The sequence below is a fragment of the Lynx rufus genome, unplaced genomic scaffold (genome assembly GCF_022079265.1).
Source record: "Lynx rufus isolate CCGP_SWC_20201006 ecotype Redwood Valley unplaced genomic scaffold, mLynRuf1.p SCAF_8, whole genome shotgun sequence".
Classification (NCBI taxonomy): domain Eukaryota; kingdom Metazoa; phylum Chordata; class Mammalia; order Carnivora; family Felidae; genus Lynx; species Lynx rufus.
In genome coordinates this window covers 63,754,280-63,773,427 of record NW_025814896.1, presented here as the reverse complement: position 1 = coordinate 63,773,427, position 19,148 = coordinate 63,754,280, and the positions used below count along the sequence as shown (strand labels likewise).

Genomic DNA, 19,148 nt, shown 5'->3' with positions numbered 1-19,148 from the left:
CCCTGGGTCTCACTGTAAGAAAGCTATTCTGACAGTTGGATTTTAGATGTCTTTTCGAAGGGAGTAAAAATTCCGAAGTAATTCAAATACACACAAGCATAAGAGGAGGGAAAACCATCAGGGAAGTTTTCCTACATAAAAGAATTCAAGTAGAGATGGGGTGCCTGGGTGGCTCAGTGGCTTCAGCGTCCGATTTCAGCTCAGGTCATGATCTCACAGTTCATGAGTTTGAGCCCCACATCAGGCTCTGTGCTGACAGTTCAGAGCCTAGAGCCTGCTTCAGATTCTGTCTCCCCCGCTCTCTGCCCCTCCCCAACTTGCATTCTGTCTCTCTCTCAAAAGTAAATAAGCATTTAAAAAAAAAAAAAAAGAAGTCAATGTAGAGAAAAGTAGCCACAGGGAAAATGAAGGAAACAAAACACTTGCTTTTATTGAATGAGCACCCACTAATGCTAAGTCATTCATCCCTGAAAAGTACATAGACTTTTCACTTAAAAATATTCTTTGTCATACTCCTGAAATCATTTTTGCACTATATGCTGATGTGGATGTAAATTAACAAAAATAAAATTAAAAAAAATATTCTTGGTCAGTTTTTCAAGCTCTTATTGCAATCTCCTGTAAGAGATTTAACATAACAAAGGAAATATTTTCCAAGCCTCATATAAACGGTAACCAAGGGCTTCCTGTACCCACTTCTGTTTCACACGTTTCTTCCACAAATATACCTGACAGGTTACTAAATACTTATGACTTATTGTAGACCTTCAGAGACCACACAAACGGTTCAGCTGGCTAGTTTTCTGCACACCTGGAATCTGCATTCCTCTTTAGGTGGAGCCTGAGGAGCCACAGGAAAGGATGATGGGGAAGGAAGAGCCCAACACAGAGAGCCAAGAGCTGCCAGCCCTGGGCAAAGAGAAGCACCACAGGTTAGACACCATCTGGCAGTCAGAGATCCCCGTGAGGATCGGTGTAACTGACAGATTATGAGGAAAGGGATGACGATAGTCTTTCTTGGCCCCCAAATGTTTTTGCTTCTTCCACATCAACATTATCTGCTTAGAGCATTTATAATATATAAAAACATAAAACCTCCTCCACATTCCATAATCCATCTAAGTCGTATATGCTATTGTCCACAACTAAGGTACCAAAGGCCATGTAGATAGGGTAGTCTTTTTTGACATCATACTCAAAGATTAGGGACATCGTTCCTTTTTTGTTCATTTATGTATTTACTCATTCATTGAAATACAGTACTGGCTATGAGGAAAGACAGACTGAAAAACCATAGACCCCAAACCACAACCAATCTACTCACACATACATGCATATATATTTATATGTGTATATATATATATATATATCCATATATATAAAATGTGTGTGTGTATATGTGTGTGTATATATATATGTGTATATATATATATATGGCCATATATATATATGCGGCAAGTATAAAATATTAGCAGAGATTATCTTTTTATAATAGGATTGTATTTAGTTTTTTCTTTTGTTCTGTCCTGTACTCTCTTTTCTCCTTTATTATTTTTGATTAAGTATATTTTCAATCATTTTATGAATGTTATATGAAAAAGAAGGGGAAAAAGGTACTGTCCTCTTGAGTTACCTACAGTCTAGGAGAAGAGTTATGTATTTTACAATAATTTACAATGTAACATGGTTAATACCATGTCATAATTTTTTTAAGTATAACCAGTGGAGGGAATGACTATCTACTGTGGGAGTCAGGGAAGAATTCACAGAAGAGATGTTGCCTGGGCTGACTATAAAGTCTACAGGGTGGGAAGAGAGAAGGGGGATGCAGGTAACAGTAAAAATGGCAGGTTCAAGGTGAAGGATATGTAAACACACAGTGTCTCTGAAGAATGGGGTGCGTTTATCCTTTCAGTGTATGCTGGTTGCAGGATGCACAAAGTGAAGTGGAGAAAGAGGAGCTAGATTATGAAGGGCCCTCAATGCAAATGAAGCTTAAACTTCCAACCTCGCTCGTGCATGGGCCCTCCAAGGCCTGGGAAAGGGCCCTATGGAGTGTATTTACATGATCCTATGTTCTTTTAAAATGTGTGAAAGTAACATTAAAAAAAAGTAACACATTAGTAATAGTATAAGCTTAAACTGGATAAGCTTCAAGTCCCATTAAACCTAGATCCCCTGAGAGTACTATTTGCGAGGGTAAGAAATTTCTGTTTCATCCTGCAGTTAATAGGGGTTAATAAGCAAAGATTAAAACAGGCATTCATGGAAGAGCAAACTTCAGTGACCAAAAGCCACCTGAAAATATACTCAGCTGCACTAATAGTTAAAGAAACGTATCCTAAGTCAATAATGAAATACCACTCTTTACCTGGGAAGAATTTAAAGGAGTATTACACTGAACATTGTTCAAGATATATGGAAATTCTAGAAATGGACTCAAAGAAATTTGGTGGACTTGTACACAGGGTTTAGGTTCAAAGTTGTCTACTATAGGGGAATTTGTTATAAGAAAAATGACCGGAAAAACCTAAATGTGTAGCAATTGATATCAATACACCATTAATGTTTTTGAAGAATATTGAAGGATATAGGGGAAATGATTACAGTCCACAATTTTACAAAAGTAGTATGCACACTACAACTTTAGTAATGTGAAAAACTGAGTGTGCATAAATATACTCACATACAGCTTTATTTATATAGGAACATATAAATACATAAGTAACCTGAAAGAATACATATCAAAATATTAATAGCTACTTTTCCTTTTCATACTTTTTGTATTTTTGAAATGTCTATATTGAATATGTATCATTCTTACAGTGAGGAAAACAACATCGTCTTAAATTGCATGTATATGTATCAATATATACCTGCAGCGGTCCTGGTTGATTCTGTGGCTGTCTCCGTCTTGTCTGTTTAATGAGCTGACAGCAAATTTCATTCTGTAGCTCAGGATGTGTCAGACAGATTTGCAAAGCACTCTGGGCTAGAGATATATGGTAATCAATCGCAGGGGAGTCAACTGCTGCATTTATAAAGAGCTGGCATGTCTGAATTAAACAACAAAAAAAAAGACATATTCAAGGTGAGAAATGATTAGATTTATTCTGCATGAATTATATCAATTCTCCTCATAGCAACAGTTTTTCTTTAAAAGAATGGAATAAGATATATTATGATAACACTAACCAAAGAAATCTGGAGTGGCTACATTAATATCAATATAAAAAAAAAAAAAGCAAAAAACAAACAAACAAAAAACAAAAACAAATCGGACAAAGTAGAATTCAGAGCAAGGAATTCTGCCAGAGATAAAGAAGGTCATTTTATAATGATAATGAGGTCAGTTCTGCTAGAGGACATAACAGTCCTGAACATTTACATACTTAATAACACAGCTTCCACATTTATGGAGCAAAACCTGATAGGATTGCAAAGGGAAACGGGCGAATCCACAATTAGAGCTGGAGATTTCAATATCCCTTTCTTAATAATTGAGAGAACAAGTGGACAGAAAACCATTAAAGATTTAGAAAACTTGAACAACACTATTAACCAACTTGACCTAATTGACATGTATAGAAAATTCCACCCAAGAGCAGAATATGCATTCATTTAAAAAGTATACAGAACATGTTGCTGTCCAGTTTTCCCAGCACCACGTGCTGAAGAGACTGTCTTTATTCCATTGGATATTCTTCCTTGCTTTGTCAAAGATTAGTTGGCCATACATTTGTGGGTCCATTTCTGGGTTCTCTGTTCTGTTCCATTAATCCGAGTGTCTGTTCTTGTGCCAGTAACCATACTGTCTTGATGATTACAGCTTCCTAATACAGCTTGAAGTCCGAGATTGTGATGCTTCCTGCTTTGGTTTTCTTTTTCCAGATTGCTTTGGCTATTCGGGGTCTTTTCTGGTTCCATACAAATTTTAGGATTATTTGTTCTAGCTCTGTGAAACATGTTGGTGTTATTTTGATAGGGATTGCATTGAATATGTAGATTGCTTTAGGTAGTATTGACATTTTAACAATATTTCTTCTTCCTATACAGGAGCATGGAATCTTTTTCCATTTTTTTGTGCCTTCAATTTCTTTCATAAGCTTTCTGTAGTTTTCAGTGTATAGATTTTTCACCTCTTTGGTTAGATTTATTCCTAGGTATTTTATGGTTTTTGGTGCAACTGTAAATGGGATCGATTCCTTGATTTCTCTTTCTGTTGCTTCATTGTTGGTGTATAGGAATGCAACCGATTTCTGGGCATTGATTTTATATCCTGCAACTTTGCTGAATTCATGAATCAGTTCTAGCAGTTTTTTGGTGGAATCTTTAGGGTTTTCCATATAGAGTATCATGTCATCTGCAAAGAGTGAAAGTTTGACCTCCTCCTGGCTGATTTGGATGCCTTTTATTTCTTTCTGTTGTCTGATTGCAGAGGCGAAGACTTCCAATACTTTGTTGAATAACAGCAACACACAGAAGACTGAACCTGGACCACTTTCTTACACCATACACAAAAATAAAACTCAAAATGGATGAAAGACCTAAATGTAAGACAGGAAGCCATCAAAATCCTCGAGGAGAAAGCAGGCAAAAGCCTATTTGATCTTGGCCGCAGACACTTCTTACTCAACACATCTTTACAGGCAAGGGAAACAAAAGCAAAAATGAACTACTGGGACCTCATCAAAATAAAAAGCTTCTGCACAGTGAAGGAAACAATCAGCAAAACTAAAAGGCAACCGACAGAATGGGAGAAGATATTTGCAAACAACATATCAGATAAAGGGTTAGTATCCAAAATCTATAAAGAACTTCTCAAACTCCACACCCAAAAAGCAAATAATCCAGTGAAGAAATGGGCAAAGGACACAAATAGACACTTTTCAAATGAAGACATCCAGATGGCAAACCGACACATGAAAAAATGCTCAACATCACTCATCATCAGGGAGATACAAATCAAAACCACAATGAGATACCACCTTACACCTGTCAGAATGGCTAACATTAACAACTCAGGCAACAACAGATATTGGCAAGGATGCAGAGAAAGAGGATCCCTTTTGCAATGCTGGTGGGAATGCAAACTGGCGCAGCCACTCTGGAAAACAGTATGGAGGTTCCTCATAAAATTAAAAATAGAACTACTGTATGACCCAGCAAGTGCACTACTAGGTATTTATCCAAGAGATACAGGTATGCTGTTTCAAAGGGGCACATGCACCCCAATGTTTACAGCAGCATGGGTTTGTGAGTTCAAGCCCCATGTCAGGTTCTGGGCTGGCAGCACAGAGCCTGCTTGAGATTCTCTCTCTCTCAGTCTCTTCTGCCCTCCCCTGCTCATTCTCTCTCTCTCTCAAAATAAATAAATAAACTTAAAAAAAATACTTCAGTATGGATCTCCAGTTGATAAAGGTTTCTTTCCCGTAACCACCATATCATATCATACCCCCCAAATTAATATTTTTTTTTGAGATGGGAGGAATGTAGGCAAGAAGAAGCCAAAAAAGAAAGACAAAAATTGAGACCTTAAGAAACTAGGGCAAAATGAAATACCAAGGTCCTGATATGGAATCAAGACCGGAATCCACGAAGGTGCATGAGATTCTGAGATTGGAGGAAAGGAGGAGAAAATAAATTAAAGAATGTTTGTCAGGGGGGCACCTACATGGATCAATCGGTTAAGCATCCAACTTCGGCTCAGGTCATGATCTCACAGTCTGGGAATGTGACCCCTGCATCGGGCTCTGTGCTGACAGCTCAGAGCCTGGAGCCTACTTGGGATTCTGTGTTTCCCTGTCTCTCTGCCCCTCTCCTGCTCACGCTCTGTCTCTCTCTCTCCCTAAAAAATAAATAAACATTAAATTTTTTTTTTAAATGTCTGTCAGGGAGAGAGCTTGGAGGAATAATGTCTGATGCCCTCTAATCTTCTCAATAAAATAGAAGTTTGTTGTGAAGAACATTATTGAGCAGGGCATTGGAGGGTTTGTGTGTGACAAAAGATAAGTAAAAGGAGAGGGAGTCAGCCCTGAGGGTGAAGACCATGGATGTATATTGGCTCTAGCCCACACCTGGTTGTTTGATGTTTTCTAGCCATGTGCTCATGATCAATGTGGAAGTGGACAGGACACCAGCAATGATCTATGTTGGGGTTTGGCTGAAGAATGCATGGAATTATGGGTCCCAAAGAACTATGAGTATTAATGAAAGTCATCCAGACTGGATAAAGAAAGAAGAAAAGCCAAGTGATTGTTACCATGCTCTCTTTTGATCTCAAAGAAAATAAATGGCTCAAAACAAAGGTCTTAGGAAAAAAATTGAAGAATAAGAAAATAAGAGAGCTCATAGGCTAAGACATTATGGTTCTAGAAAGAGATGCTAGAACTGAAGCTTTTAGAAGTAGTGTACTTGTAAGGAATGGTGGGGTTGGAGAATGGGAAGACGAAGGTGACTACAGGTGAAGCTTGGCATTAAGAAGATCAGGATCTTAAGAACATGGCATTGGTGACTGAAGTGATAACGAAGTCATTCGACATCCTAATGAAATCTGAAGAGTTACCAGAAAGTGAGTGAGAGACGAGGGGATAAAGCGTGATACAGTTGAATGGCAAATTTCAAGTGATCAGGGATTTCTTTTTTTAAAACACTTTATTTATTTGTTTGTTTGCTTGTTTATTTATTTATTTTTTGAGAAAGCGAGTGAGCAAGGAAGAAGGGGAGAGAGAGAGAGAGAGAGAGAGAGAAAGAATCTTAAGCAGGCTCCACGTTTAGTGAGGAGCTGGACGTGAGGCTCAATCCCATGACCCTGGGATCATGACCTGAGCCAAAATCAAGAGTCACACGATTGAGCCACCCAGGCATCCCCTCAAATGATCAGGGATTTCTAAAATAAGTTGCGTGGTAAGAATTTGAGAATAGCACTGGAGAAGAAGGATGTTGACTCCTCTGTCCCAACACTGAGGTAGGTGTGATATGAGAAATATCTCCTTTTGAGATGCTAAAGGGGAAACGATTCTTCTGACATTGTTTCACACTGCCCAAACCATTTACAGTTTATTTCAGTAAGTCCCAAATCCTCGTTCAGAAAGCATGTTCAATTCACCTAATTTTATTTCAGAAGATTTTCTTAATGAGATGATGATGATCACGTTTTGAAATTTTTTATTTATTTATTTATTTATTTTAAGTTTATTTTTGAGACAGAGAGAGACAGAACATGAATGGGGGAGGGGCAGAGAGAGAGGGAGACACAGAATCGGAAGCAGGCTCCAGGCTCTGAGCCATCAGCCCAGAGCCCGATGCGGGGCTCAAACTCACGGACCGCGAGATCGTGACCTGAGCTGAAGTCGGACACCCAACCGACTGAGCCACCCAGGCGCCCCAAATTTTTTAGAGTGAAACCTTACAACCAAAATTATTTATTTTTATTTTTTCCAATTAAAATTTTAGCAACATAGAAGTCCATATAAAATTTTACCTTAAATAATTTAATAGCTTCTGTCTGTAGAGCTTCAGAGGGTAGTGTTGTCAGTGGGGAAATGATTCCTTCTTTGCTGTGACACAAAGTAGGGTGTCTCCATATCTGAGAGGCTACATACATGATAAAATGTAAACAGAAAACACAAGAATCACTTATTTTGGCCTCCCATTAATTAGCTCTTTAGAAATTAGCTTATTCAGGCCTGGCTCACAGCTTTAAGTCTTACAGTTCGTGAAAAACCTTTGGTAACATTATTTTATTTTAGTTTCCAGGTCATTGGGATTTTCATGTTTCTGTGAATAAAGTAAATCTAGAAGAATTTGGTCTTAACATTCTATGTGAAACAAGTCTACCAGGGCACTATGACATAGCTGAAATTTGCTGAAGATCAGTGACCTAGGTAGGGAAATGATTCTGAGAAGGAGCTGGAGAGAAACAGAGAGGAGAAGCCAGAGTAGAAGGAGACAGAAAGATAAAGAGAAACTTAAAGACATTCCTAAAACCAAAATTTATTAAATTCCTATACTAGATACTGCAAGTAAATATGATCTCTGTATTACATAAAGCACAGCATCGAATCTAGACTCTCAATGAGGACACCTGAGCCATAAAAAATTAATCTCAATGCAAAGCAACAAATGCTATAAAAGAGTTAAATGCAAAGTGCATTGGGACATAATTTTAACATTTATTCAGTACCTTTTATGAGCCAGATGCTGATGTGGAGTGGGCTTATTGACAAGGGGAATTCCTAAGGTAGGTAAGATTTTATCAGGTTAGTGAGAAATGTGAAGGAAGGGGAGAGTTTCAGGCAGAAGGAATAACGTGAGCAAAGGTAGAAAGGTTATAGGACATGGCATATTGGGGAATGATGGTGTCCCTGGAGCCTAAGAACCACAGTGAGAATCTTGGCCCAGGACAAACAAAGCCAATGAAAAGATGGATAGATTGCAGGGAAACAGGAACTCACAAAGGAAAACTCCATTAGGCTAAGGAGTCCATTTCATAAATTATAGAGCCTTATATGTTGTGAACTTACAAGGTTCTCCTTCGATATTGAGCAGTTTGCAAACCAGCTGTTCAAATTCAGATCCAACATTTACATTGTTACTTCCTGCCGCAACAGTCAAATGATAAAGCCAAGTGTCCTTAAAATCAAAACACATTAATAGAGATGTTAACTAAGATATAATTTTTGATGACCTAAAGAAAAAAAACAACTTGCATAAACAGTAGAAAACTTTGACACTGAATAATTTTTTTATTTTTAAATAATAGCCAAAAGCCACTTAGTCGAACAGTTCTGAAGCAGGCTCTCTTGAATTATGTACATAGGACATTTTTCCATTGTTTAAAACTTTATTATTTTCTATAGATGTTTCTTACAAGAAGCATGATAAAATTAAGTAAGTTAATATGATGCTAAGAGACTAGAAAAAATACAACCAGTTCATATTCTTTTAAGAAACACAAAAAAAGTCTATCAAATTTAAAATCTGACTCTCAATACATATGAATAACACATAAAAAATACTTGGGAAATCCAGAAAATTTAAAGAAGAAAATAATATCCAGAAGGAACTTACCTCAACACAATAAAGGCCACACAAGAAAAACCCACATCTAATATCACACTCAATGGTGAAAAACTGAAAGCTTTTCCTCTAAGATCTGGAACAAAGCAAGGATGCCCACTCTTGCTACTTTTATTCAATATAGCACTGGAAGTCCCAGCCAGAGCAATAGGGCAAGAAAAAGAAATAAAAGGCATCCAAATTGGGAAGGAAGAAGTAAAATTATCTGTTTATAGATGATATGATCTGACACATAGAAAACCCTAAAGAGTCCACAAAAACATTGTTAGAACTAATGAATGAATTCAGGAAAGTTGCAGGATACAAAATCAACACACATAAGACAGTTGCACTTCTATACGCTAACAATCATGGAAAAATCTCATTTGCAATGGCATCAAAAAGAATAAAATAGTTAGGAATAAACTTAACCAACTAGGTGAAAGACTTGTACACCAAAAACTATAAAACATTGATGAAAGAAATTAAAGCAGACACAAATAAATGGAAAGACATCCAGTATTCATGGACTGGAAGAATTAATATTTTTAACATGTCCATACTACCTAACCTCCAGATTCAGTATAATTCCTATGAAAACCCCAATGGAATTTTTTACAGAAATAGAAAAACCAGTCCTAAGGAGCCACAAAAGACCCTGAATAGCCAAAGCAATTTTGAGTAAGAAGAACAAAGCTGGAGGTATCACACTTCCTGATTCAAAATTATTACAAAGCTACAGTGATCAAAACAGAATGGAACTGGCATAAAAATACACATATAGGCCAATGGAACAGAACAGAGAGTCTGGAAATAAACCCAAGCATATATGGTCAACTGACCTCGGGCAAGAGTGCCAAGAACACACAATGGGGGAAAGGACAGTCTCTTCAATAAATGGTGTTGGAAAAACTGGATATCCACCTGCAACAGAGCGAAATTGGTCCCTTATCCTACACGAAACACAAAACTCAACTCAACATGGAATAAAGACTTAAACATAAGACCCAAAAACACAAAAGTCCTAGAAGAAAACATACAGACAAAGTTTCTGGGCACTGGCCTTGGTGATGATTGCTTAGATATGGTATCTATGGTACAGGCAACAAAAGCAAAAATAGACAAGTATGATTACACTACACTAAAAAGCTTCTTCACAGTAAAGGACACAATCAATAAAATGAAAAGACAACCTATGAAATGGGAGAAAATTATTTGCAAACCATTTATCTGATAAAAGGTTAATATCTAAAATATATAAGGAAATCCTATAACTCAACAGTAAGAAAAAAACCCAATTAAAAAATGGGCAAAGGAACTGAATAGACATTTCTCCAAAGAAGACATACAAATGGCCAACAGATAACACGAAAAAATGTTCAACATCACTAATCATTGAGGAAATACAAATCAAACCATAATAAGATATCACCCTGCACTCATCAGAATGGCTTTTATAAAAATAATTTTAAATTTTTTTTTTCAACGTTTATTTATTTTTGGGACAGAGAGAGACAGAGCATGAACGGGGGAGGGGCAGAGAGAGAGGGAGACACAGAATCGGAAACAGGCTCTAGGCTCCGAGCCATCAGCCCAGAGCCCGACGCGGGGCTGGAACTCACGGACCGCGAGATCGTGACCTGGCTGAAGTCGGACGCTTAACCGACTGCGCCACCCAGGCGCCCCTAAAAATAATTTTAAAAAAAGATAACAAATGCTGGTGAGGATGTGGAGAAAACATTTATCCACTTCTAGTGGGAATGTAAATTGGTACAGCCACTAGGGAAAATAGTAAAAAATAAAACTGAAAATAGAATTACCATATGATCCAGCATTTCTGCTTCTGGGTACATATCCAAACAAATTGAAATCAGGAGCACAAAGAGGTATCTGTACTCACATGTTTTTTTGTGGTATTACTCACAATAGCCAAGACATGGAAGCAACCTAAATGTCCATTAAGAGGGGTGCCTGGGTGGCTCAGTCGGTTGGGCGTCCGACTTTGGCTCAGGTCATGATCTTGTGGTTTGTGACTTTGAGCCCCGTGTTGGGCTCTGTGCTGACAGCTGGGAGCCTGGAGCCTGCTTTGGATTCTGTGTCTCCTTCTCTCTCTGCCCCTCCCCCACTTGTGCTCTGTCTCTCTCTGTCTCTCAAAAACAAATAAATGTAAAAAAAAAAAAAGTAAACAAAAAAAGGAGTAATTTATAAAAGCTGTTTATATGTTAAAGATATTGTAGCCATCCATGGAAAGTTTTTTTTTGTATTATCCTTTTGGTTATGTTTGTAATTTTATTTGATATAGACAAGTATTTCAATTTTTTTGTAGTCAAATCTATTGACTATTTCTATTGTGATTTCTTACGTTGTTTTTTTTCAGAAAGTACTTTCTATTCAGATATCAGATAAAGGCCCTTTAAAAAAATAATTTCAGGGGCGCCTGGGTGGCTCAGTCAGTTAAGCCTCTGACTTCGGCTCAGGTCATGATCTTGCAGTTTGTGGGTTCGGGCCCCGTGTCGGGCTCTGTGTTGACAGCTCAGAGCCTGGAGCCTGCTTCGGATTCTGTGTCTCCTTCTCTCTCTGCTCCTCTGCCTCTCATGCTCTCTCTCTCTCTCACTCAAAAATAAACATTAAAAAAAAATTAAAAAAAAATAGTAATAATTTCATTTATCTCTTTAAATTCATTTGGAAACTATCTTGCTATATGTATGAGATGAAAAACTAAACTCATGTTTTTCTAAAGAGCCAATCTCCTCAATATATAATGAGCATACCATATTATGTACTGAATGATCCATTACCTCCCCACTAATCTGTGATGCCTCTTTTATCTTTTAATTTTTATATTTTAATTTTATATTATATTAATATAATATATTAATATTTTACTATCATATTAACTCTTTTATATATTAATGCTTATATAAACATTAACTATATGAACAGGGGAGGGAGCAGAGGGGGAGAGAGAGAGAGAGAGAGAGAGAGAGTGAGAGAGAGAGACTCTCAAGCAGGCTGCATGCTTAGCAAAGAGCCAGACACGAGGCTCTATCCCACGACCCTGGGATCATGACCTGAGCCGAAACCAAGAGTCAGACGCTCAACCTAGTGAGCCATCAAGGTGTCCCTTGTTTTATGTTATATTAACTTTTATACTGTTTACTTATTACATATACACATAATACATACAATAATTCATTTTTAATTGTATCTAAACCAAAATTTTGTTGAAAATGAGTCAAAAATATAAGGGAGAGGTTTTAGAGTCACCCTGAAATACCCAGTCTGAGACATCCACATTTTGATCTAACTAAAGCAAACGTACTAATTTCAGACTTGAGATTACTTTATTTTTACTTTTTTTTTAATGTTTATTTATTTCTGAGAGAGAGACAGACAGAGCATGAGCAGGGGAGGGGCAGATTGAGAGGGAGACACAGAACCTGAAGCAGGCTCCAGACTCCAAGCTGTCAGCACAGAGCCTGATTGAGATTACTTTTAATGAGAGGATAGAGAAATGACACATTTGAACAAGGCTCATTTCCAGGGACATGAAGAAGCTCTGCAAATAGGGCTGAAAGTCTGACAAGGTCTCTTCTTTGTGTCCATAAAATTGATTTGAAAATCATTACCAGATCTTAATGACGTCAGTGTACTTCATTCAAATTCAACCAGTAAGTCCCTAGGTACCTTTTCATGCTTGGATCCAATTAGGAGGTAAGTCGGACCTTGGTCTTTGGGATGGATCACGATGGTGTAATGTGTGGATAATAGACTTCGCCCACTGGCTTCATAATCTTCATCTGAATCACAGGATCTGTCAACCTCTTCAACTTTAGCTTCCCAGAGTTTGATCTGACCTAAAGGAAACTAAAGTAAATGTTAGTAATTTTGAGGAAGGCACTTTCTAGATCTTTTCCTACTAAAATTTTTCATAGTCCTTTTCATTCTTACCTATATAAAGCATACTTTTTTTTTTTTCAATGAATGCCCAAAGACAATTGGGTTATCCACATTGTTACAACAGAAGTGGTCACAAGTAAAATACCCAATTATAATATAAAAGAACAGTTTGAATAGCAGGCAAGAAGCTAGTTCTGTACGGTGGTTTGGATTATTCATTACACTGAAATGACCCATTACCTACTCAAACAATTATGTAACTCAGTCAAACTATTCATTTGACTTTCCCCCCACAGAACTGATGTGATGATTAAGGTATTGGATCAAAAGGACAAGCGTAGACCAAGTCTCAATGCTATTCATAGAAAAAGTGACAAGGTTAGGCAGCTGATATGAAGAAATGTGATTAATTACCATCTTAAACCCAATGTGTTTCAAGGATATTTATTAACATATGGAATCTATCACGAAGCAACGCCATGATTTCTTCCATTTTACTTTAAGAGTAAGAAAAACTTCCTAAAACTGATTTACATTAAATTTTTACCTACTTTTATTGACAACAGCCATCCTATCTGCTGTGTTGAATATTTAGCACATTTGTTTTAAAACTTTTGTTTTAATTAAGTACAATTTATTCCAGGAAAACAAAAGGTCTGCTTCAGATTTACAGCTTCTAAAATATTTTATCAGGTTTGCAATTGCAGTCTGAAAATGTTTGTTCTAACCTAGGGATATTTACCAATATCCATTTTCATGCTCAGGCCCAGGGCTCAGTGTGGGGCTCTCTTCTCACCTGCACTCACTTTCCAGGTGGTCTCATCCAAGCTCATGGTTTTCGTGGCAGCATAATTAGCTGTCCTCATGTTTATAACTACAGACTCACTATCTCTACTTAGCTGTCTAACAGCATCTCAAACAACTTACTCTGCTCAGTCTCCTCTAAGTTGTTGGCAACATTATCTTTCCAGCTATTTAGGTCCCAAACCTTGACATCAACACTGACCGTCTCACTACTCCTCAAATACATGACGCATGCTCCCGCCTCAGGGCCTTTACACTTGCTATTCCCTCTGCCTAGCATGTTATTGCCTGAAATATCCACATGGCTACTCTTTTACTTCCTTCAGAGCCTAATTAAAACATTAGCTTCTCAGTGAGGTCTTACCTGTATATCTTATCTTAACTGAAATATTATCTGCCTAATAGCTGATTAATAGTAAAAAATGATTTAATTCATTTAATTAAACTTGTTCTCTTTCATGAAAGCCATGACTTCTCATTAAATTAATAAGTATTTTCTCAGTAGTCACTCTGTGCAAAGCACTCTGGGCACTGAACGAAGAAAATTTGCTTTTGAAGGAAAAACGCAAAATTAACTTACCTACACTTTCAGAAAAAGACAAGCAGTAAAAGAAAAGCCAAATAAATAAATAAATAAATAATAAATACTATTTTTAATTTACTGAATAAATACAATTTTATTTATTAAATATATTTATTATACATTTATAACAGAAGATTTGTAATAAGTAGCAAGCTTTTAAAAATGGGAAAAAGAAAACTAATTCTACTGTGATAATATATGACAATCCTACCCTAATTGTGTGCTTTAGATATATCCCTATGAAAATCGAGGTTTCATCCATCCGAATATTTAAAGACCATTATTCATTTTAACCAAAGGATTCACCAAGCCTCCATAAACAGTAAACAGACCTAGTGCTTTTAACTATTTTGACTGAATAAAAGAAGACGCTAATCCAGATTAAAAACAAATTGTTTCTGAAACATCTCTCGCACAAAAAGAAGTAGGTCTATATGGATTCACAAGCATTCTCAATACTTTTCTAGTGATTACAATGGAATTCTACTCATCCATCTACTTCTTCTGACTCGTTTCTTCTGTGACCAACCTTATCCACTTTTATTACATTATTACTAATTATTAGTGAGAATAAGTTCTCTTTTAGCAAAATTTAAATAAATTTCTATGTTTAAAACAAATGCTTATTATAGGAAGTATAGAAAGGTATAGGAAAAGAGAATGTAAAAAATCATCCATAAATTCTACCATCACAGATAATTACTCAATATTTTGGGACAGTTCGTTCCCATCTTCTGCTATGCATATTTTTACATAGATGTGCCGGCCTGAGAATTATAAACTCAGCATCCCAACCATCCACTCCTAAAATCTCCCTGTAACTGCAGAAGAGAAGTTGGGAACTACATCTGTTGGAATCCCCTTCCCTCCAGGGTTCTCAGCTAGAGCCTGCCTCTGAGATAATCTACATGAGGTGTGGAGTGTAAGGGGAAGGAGAAGTTGTTACTCTTTTGAGACACTTGCAGTCAGATGTGTGGGCTGATGTGAGAGTCATAGAGCTTTCTCCTAAACTGTTGAGGACGAACTGCCTCTGTGCTTTGGGTCAGGATTATACTGAATGTAGAATTTTATATTGTGCTTATTTTACATTCTTATGGAAGCATTCCCTACATTACTTCGGAGGTATAATTTTTTTTTTTAATTTTTTTTTCAACGTTTATTTATTTTTGGGACAGAGAGAGACAGAGCATGAACGGGGGAGGGGCAGAGAGAGAGAGGGAGACACAGAATCAGAAACAGGCTCCAGGCTCTGAGCCATCAGCCCAGAGCCTGACGCGGGGCTCGAACTCCCGGACCGCGAGATCGTGACCTGGCTGAAGTCGGACGCTTAACCGACTGCGCCACCCAGGCGCCCCCGGAGGTATAATTTTTAATAGCTCTGTTAATTCCCATCCCATGAGCAACACCGAGAACAAAGGCATGCATTTTAAATATAGCTGGTTGGAACTGAGAGTGCAGTCTGAAAACGCAGCAGAGAAGTAACTAACTGACCTACGTGACGTGGTCACTGGATCAAGAAGCCTGGTCTCATTGATGTAGAAATTAGTCACAGGCTGCCATTCTGTGGGGCTCGCATCAGTATTTTATGCAAGTACTTTCGGCACATGTTGATCCAATTTTTAGTTTCAGTAATCCAAAGGTGATGAGGAGTACCCACAATGATAGCCAGGCATACACTTCACCTGTGAAAGCTATCCCATCTTTTTCTTTTTTTTATTTATGTATTTTTGAGAGAGAGAGAGAGCAAGGGAGGGACGGGGGAAGAGAGAGAGAGAGAGAGAGAGAGAGAGAGAGAGAGAGAGAGAGAGAGAATCCCAAGCAGGCTCCACGCTGTGAGCAAAGAGTCTGATGTGGGCCTTGATCCCATGAACCATGAGATCATGACCTGAACTGAAACCAAGAGTTGGATGCTTAACTAACTGAGCCACCCAGGCACCCCTCCCATCTTTGTACTCTGAAAGTGTACTCATGACTGGAGATAACTCAAGTTCTTTTGGGGATGAGATGAGTTTAAAAATGAATACAAGGATATAAATAGGTAGAGGATGGATAGATAAGTGGTATCTAGGGATTTGAGAGCCTGGGACAGGACTGGAATCTTTTCCCTCCCCAGATTTTCTTTCCTATCTTGCTGTTCCCCTCATTCAGAACCTGGGCAAATATAAGAAATTGACAGCTTAGAATGGGAAGATTTTTCTCTTCTAAGACAAAGATACATTAATTAAAAGTTGCCAAGAGTTATAATTAAGAGTCATGACCCTTGTGGGTGTGTGGTTACCCCAGTAATAAATTTTTGCAAGATTTCAACCTTATCAAACACTCTGAAGTTTTTGTTAGCAACGGAAGAGTGAAAGAGAAAATTTAAGCCACAACAAAGAAATGCCTCTAATCAGCTTATTAAAAAGACATACATACCTTATCTTCTTGACTACGAAAATAATACAATGTTTTTCCTATAAGCGTACACCAGACTCTCTTGGAGTAGCCATGCTTTACCTGAAATCATATTTCAAAGAATTACAAATGTAGCTCAGAACTCTGACACCGTGAAGTGTAGCATATACACTCCACCTGAAACTGTACTCGTATCCAGTTCGCTCAAGGTATAGATATTCCAACTAGATTGTCCAAATGCAGTTTTGTTTTTTTTTTTTAATTTTTTTTTCAACGTTTATTTATTTTTGGGACAGAGAGAGACAGAGCATGAACGGGGGAGGGGTAGAGAGAGAGGGAGACACAGAATCGGAAACAGGCTCCAGGCTCTGAGCCATCAGCCCAGAGCCCGACGCGGGGCTCGAACTCCCGGACCGCGAGATCGTGACCTGGCTGAAGTCGGACGCTTAACCAACTGCGCCACCCAGGCGCCCCTGTCCAAATGCAGTTTAAGATTTACCTGTTTGGCTTTAGTGCTCACCATTCAACACTTAACAAATTTTTGCTCTATGTCAAGTACGATGCCTCTAGGGCTAAGAAGTCAAAGACGAACAAAACAAGATGCCCATTTCACAAGTAAGTTTATGTCATAATTTCGGTGTTTTACAGATTTTCAGTAATCTTGTGGCTCTATGGGTTAACCCCCTAATAATGTTAGAAATGAGAAGATTAAAACCTAAAAAAAATCTAGTGCTTTCCCAAATATTAAAGATTCACTCTTCAAAACATCTGATGCCTTCTCCAGAAGGATTCATGCAAAATATTAAAATCTATAATTATATACTGAGTACTGCCTATGTGTCAGGAAATATGTCAAGTGAGTGGGACAGAATTTGATTCTACCTCTTGACTTTGAATAGTTAGAGATTGCTCTAGGGTCTGTGCATTTTATAATTTAAGCTAAGGGACTCAGGAAGGCCTTGCTGACATTGAGTCAAGGCTCTGAAGGAGGTGGATGAGCCATACAGTCATCTGAGGGAAGAACACTGGACAAAGGGATATGGTATGGCCGGGAGATGGTGTGTCTGAGACTGAGCAAGTAAGGCGAGAGGTCGCCGTGGAAGGGACATGAAGGGTGGGGGTGGGAGGCATGCATGTCTTACAGGGCCCTTGTAATGACTTACACTGAAATGGACTGTTCTGACAGGAATACACTGAGAAGAAAAGAAATAACTTCCATAATAGAGTTTACAGGAGGCAAGTCACCCGAGTAGAAAAGGCCTGTTTTTTGAGGTCAAATGGACCAAAGCTTCAACTGCAGTTCTGCATCATGCTAGATGCATGTCCTCAGGCAACTGACTAAACCTTTCAGCCTTCTGGTCCATAATGTGGGAGTATTGTATACCTTATTGGGCTGATGTGATGACCAAGGGAGAAAAGTAAATAAAGGATAATAGTAGTTACTCAATAAATGCTTCCTTCCTCACTATGAATAAGGCGCAGTAAAACCACATGTTATTTAAACCCACACACATAGCCAGACTTTGGGCTGTGGTCTTAAGCAAACACCACCATCCAACAGTTTGATGGATTTAGAATTCGCTCGAGCAAAAACAAAAAAGGTTTCATTTGGCAAGACATATTTCAGTTTAATTAAAGTTAGAAACAGATATTTACAGATAAATATCCTGTAAGTTTTAAACAGTTTGTATCACCCAGTTGTTTCTTTCTTTCTTTCTTTCTTTCTTTCTTTCTTTCTTTCTTTCTTTCTTTCTTTCTTTCTTCTTCTTCTTTTAAACAAAACCCAGAAGGGCCTCTCATCAAAACTGGAGTACAATGCATCTGGCTGTAGAGAGCATACTTTTGAAATGATTTATCTTTAGAGTAGCACAACGTGTACCTTTGAAGAACTACAAGTTAACAAAGGCCATTGCCAATTCACTGTAAAAACTGTGTTTTAAAAACACAGTCTATCTTTATGTGTACGTCTGATTGTATTAGAATTTCTTAAAACTCTAACTTATTCTGAAAAACTCATAGTAAAGCAAATTATGATAGAAGAATCCTCATAAAAATTTAAAGGCAACCTCCAACCCTAGGGCTTCGGCAAACAAAGTAACTGAGTCATTTTTTTACCTTGAATCTATAACAAAGGGACTTCCTATCAGTTCTGTCTGAAACTTTAAAGACACGGTATATCACACCCTGATTAGCCTCTGTCATCACACAAAATATAAAATGCCACAGTCGTCTCTCCTCTCCTAAACATTCATGCCTCCAGCATTCTCCACCATAAATCCTGTCACCAGTGTTGCTGACTTCCAAATTGAGGTGAAAGTCTTGTGATAATAATGCCTCGCATTTTGGGAGTGTTTATGATGTGCCAGACACTGTTCTAAAGCACTTCATAAGCTTAAATAATTCATTT

General features: G+C 37.7%; 1 protein-coding gene across 1 annotated transcript in view; it reads right to left on the bottom strand.

The window, feature by feature from the left end:
* Positions 1-19,148, bottom strand: part of PLEKHH2 (pleckstrin homology, MyTH4 and FERM domain containing H2) — a 105,607-nt gene that overhangs the window by 26,575 nt on the left and 59,884 nt on the right. The window contains exons 15-20 of the mRNA XM_047069402.1: positions 16,763-16,843; positions 12,748-12,927; positions 8,526-8,634; positions 7,484-7,596; positions 2,877-3,056; positions 812-909 (exon numbers count right to left, since the gene is read on the bottom strand). Of these exons, the coding sequence (XP_046925358.1) occupies positions 812-909; positions 2,877-3,056; positions 7,484-7,596; positions 8,526-8,634; positions 12,748-12,927; positions 16,763-16,843 (761 nt within the window). The remainder of the gene's footprint in view (positions 1-811; positions 910-2,876; positions 3,057-7,483; positions 7,597-8,525; positions 8,635-12,747; positions 12,928-16,762; positions 16,844-19,148) is intronic.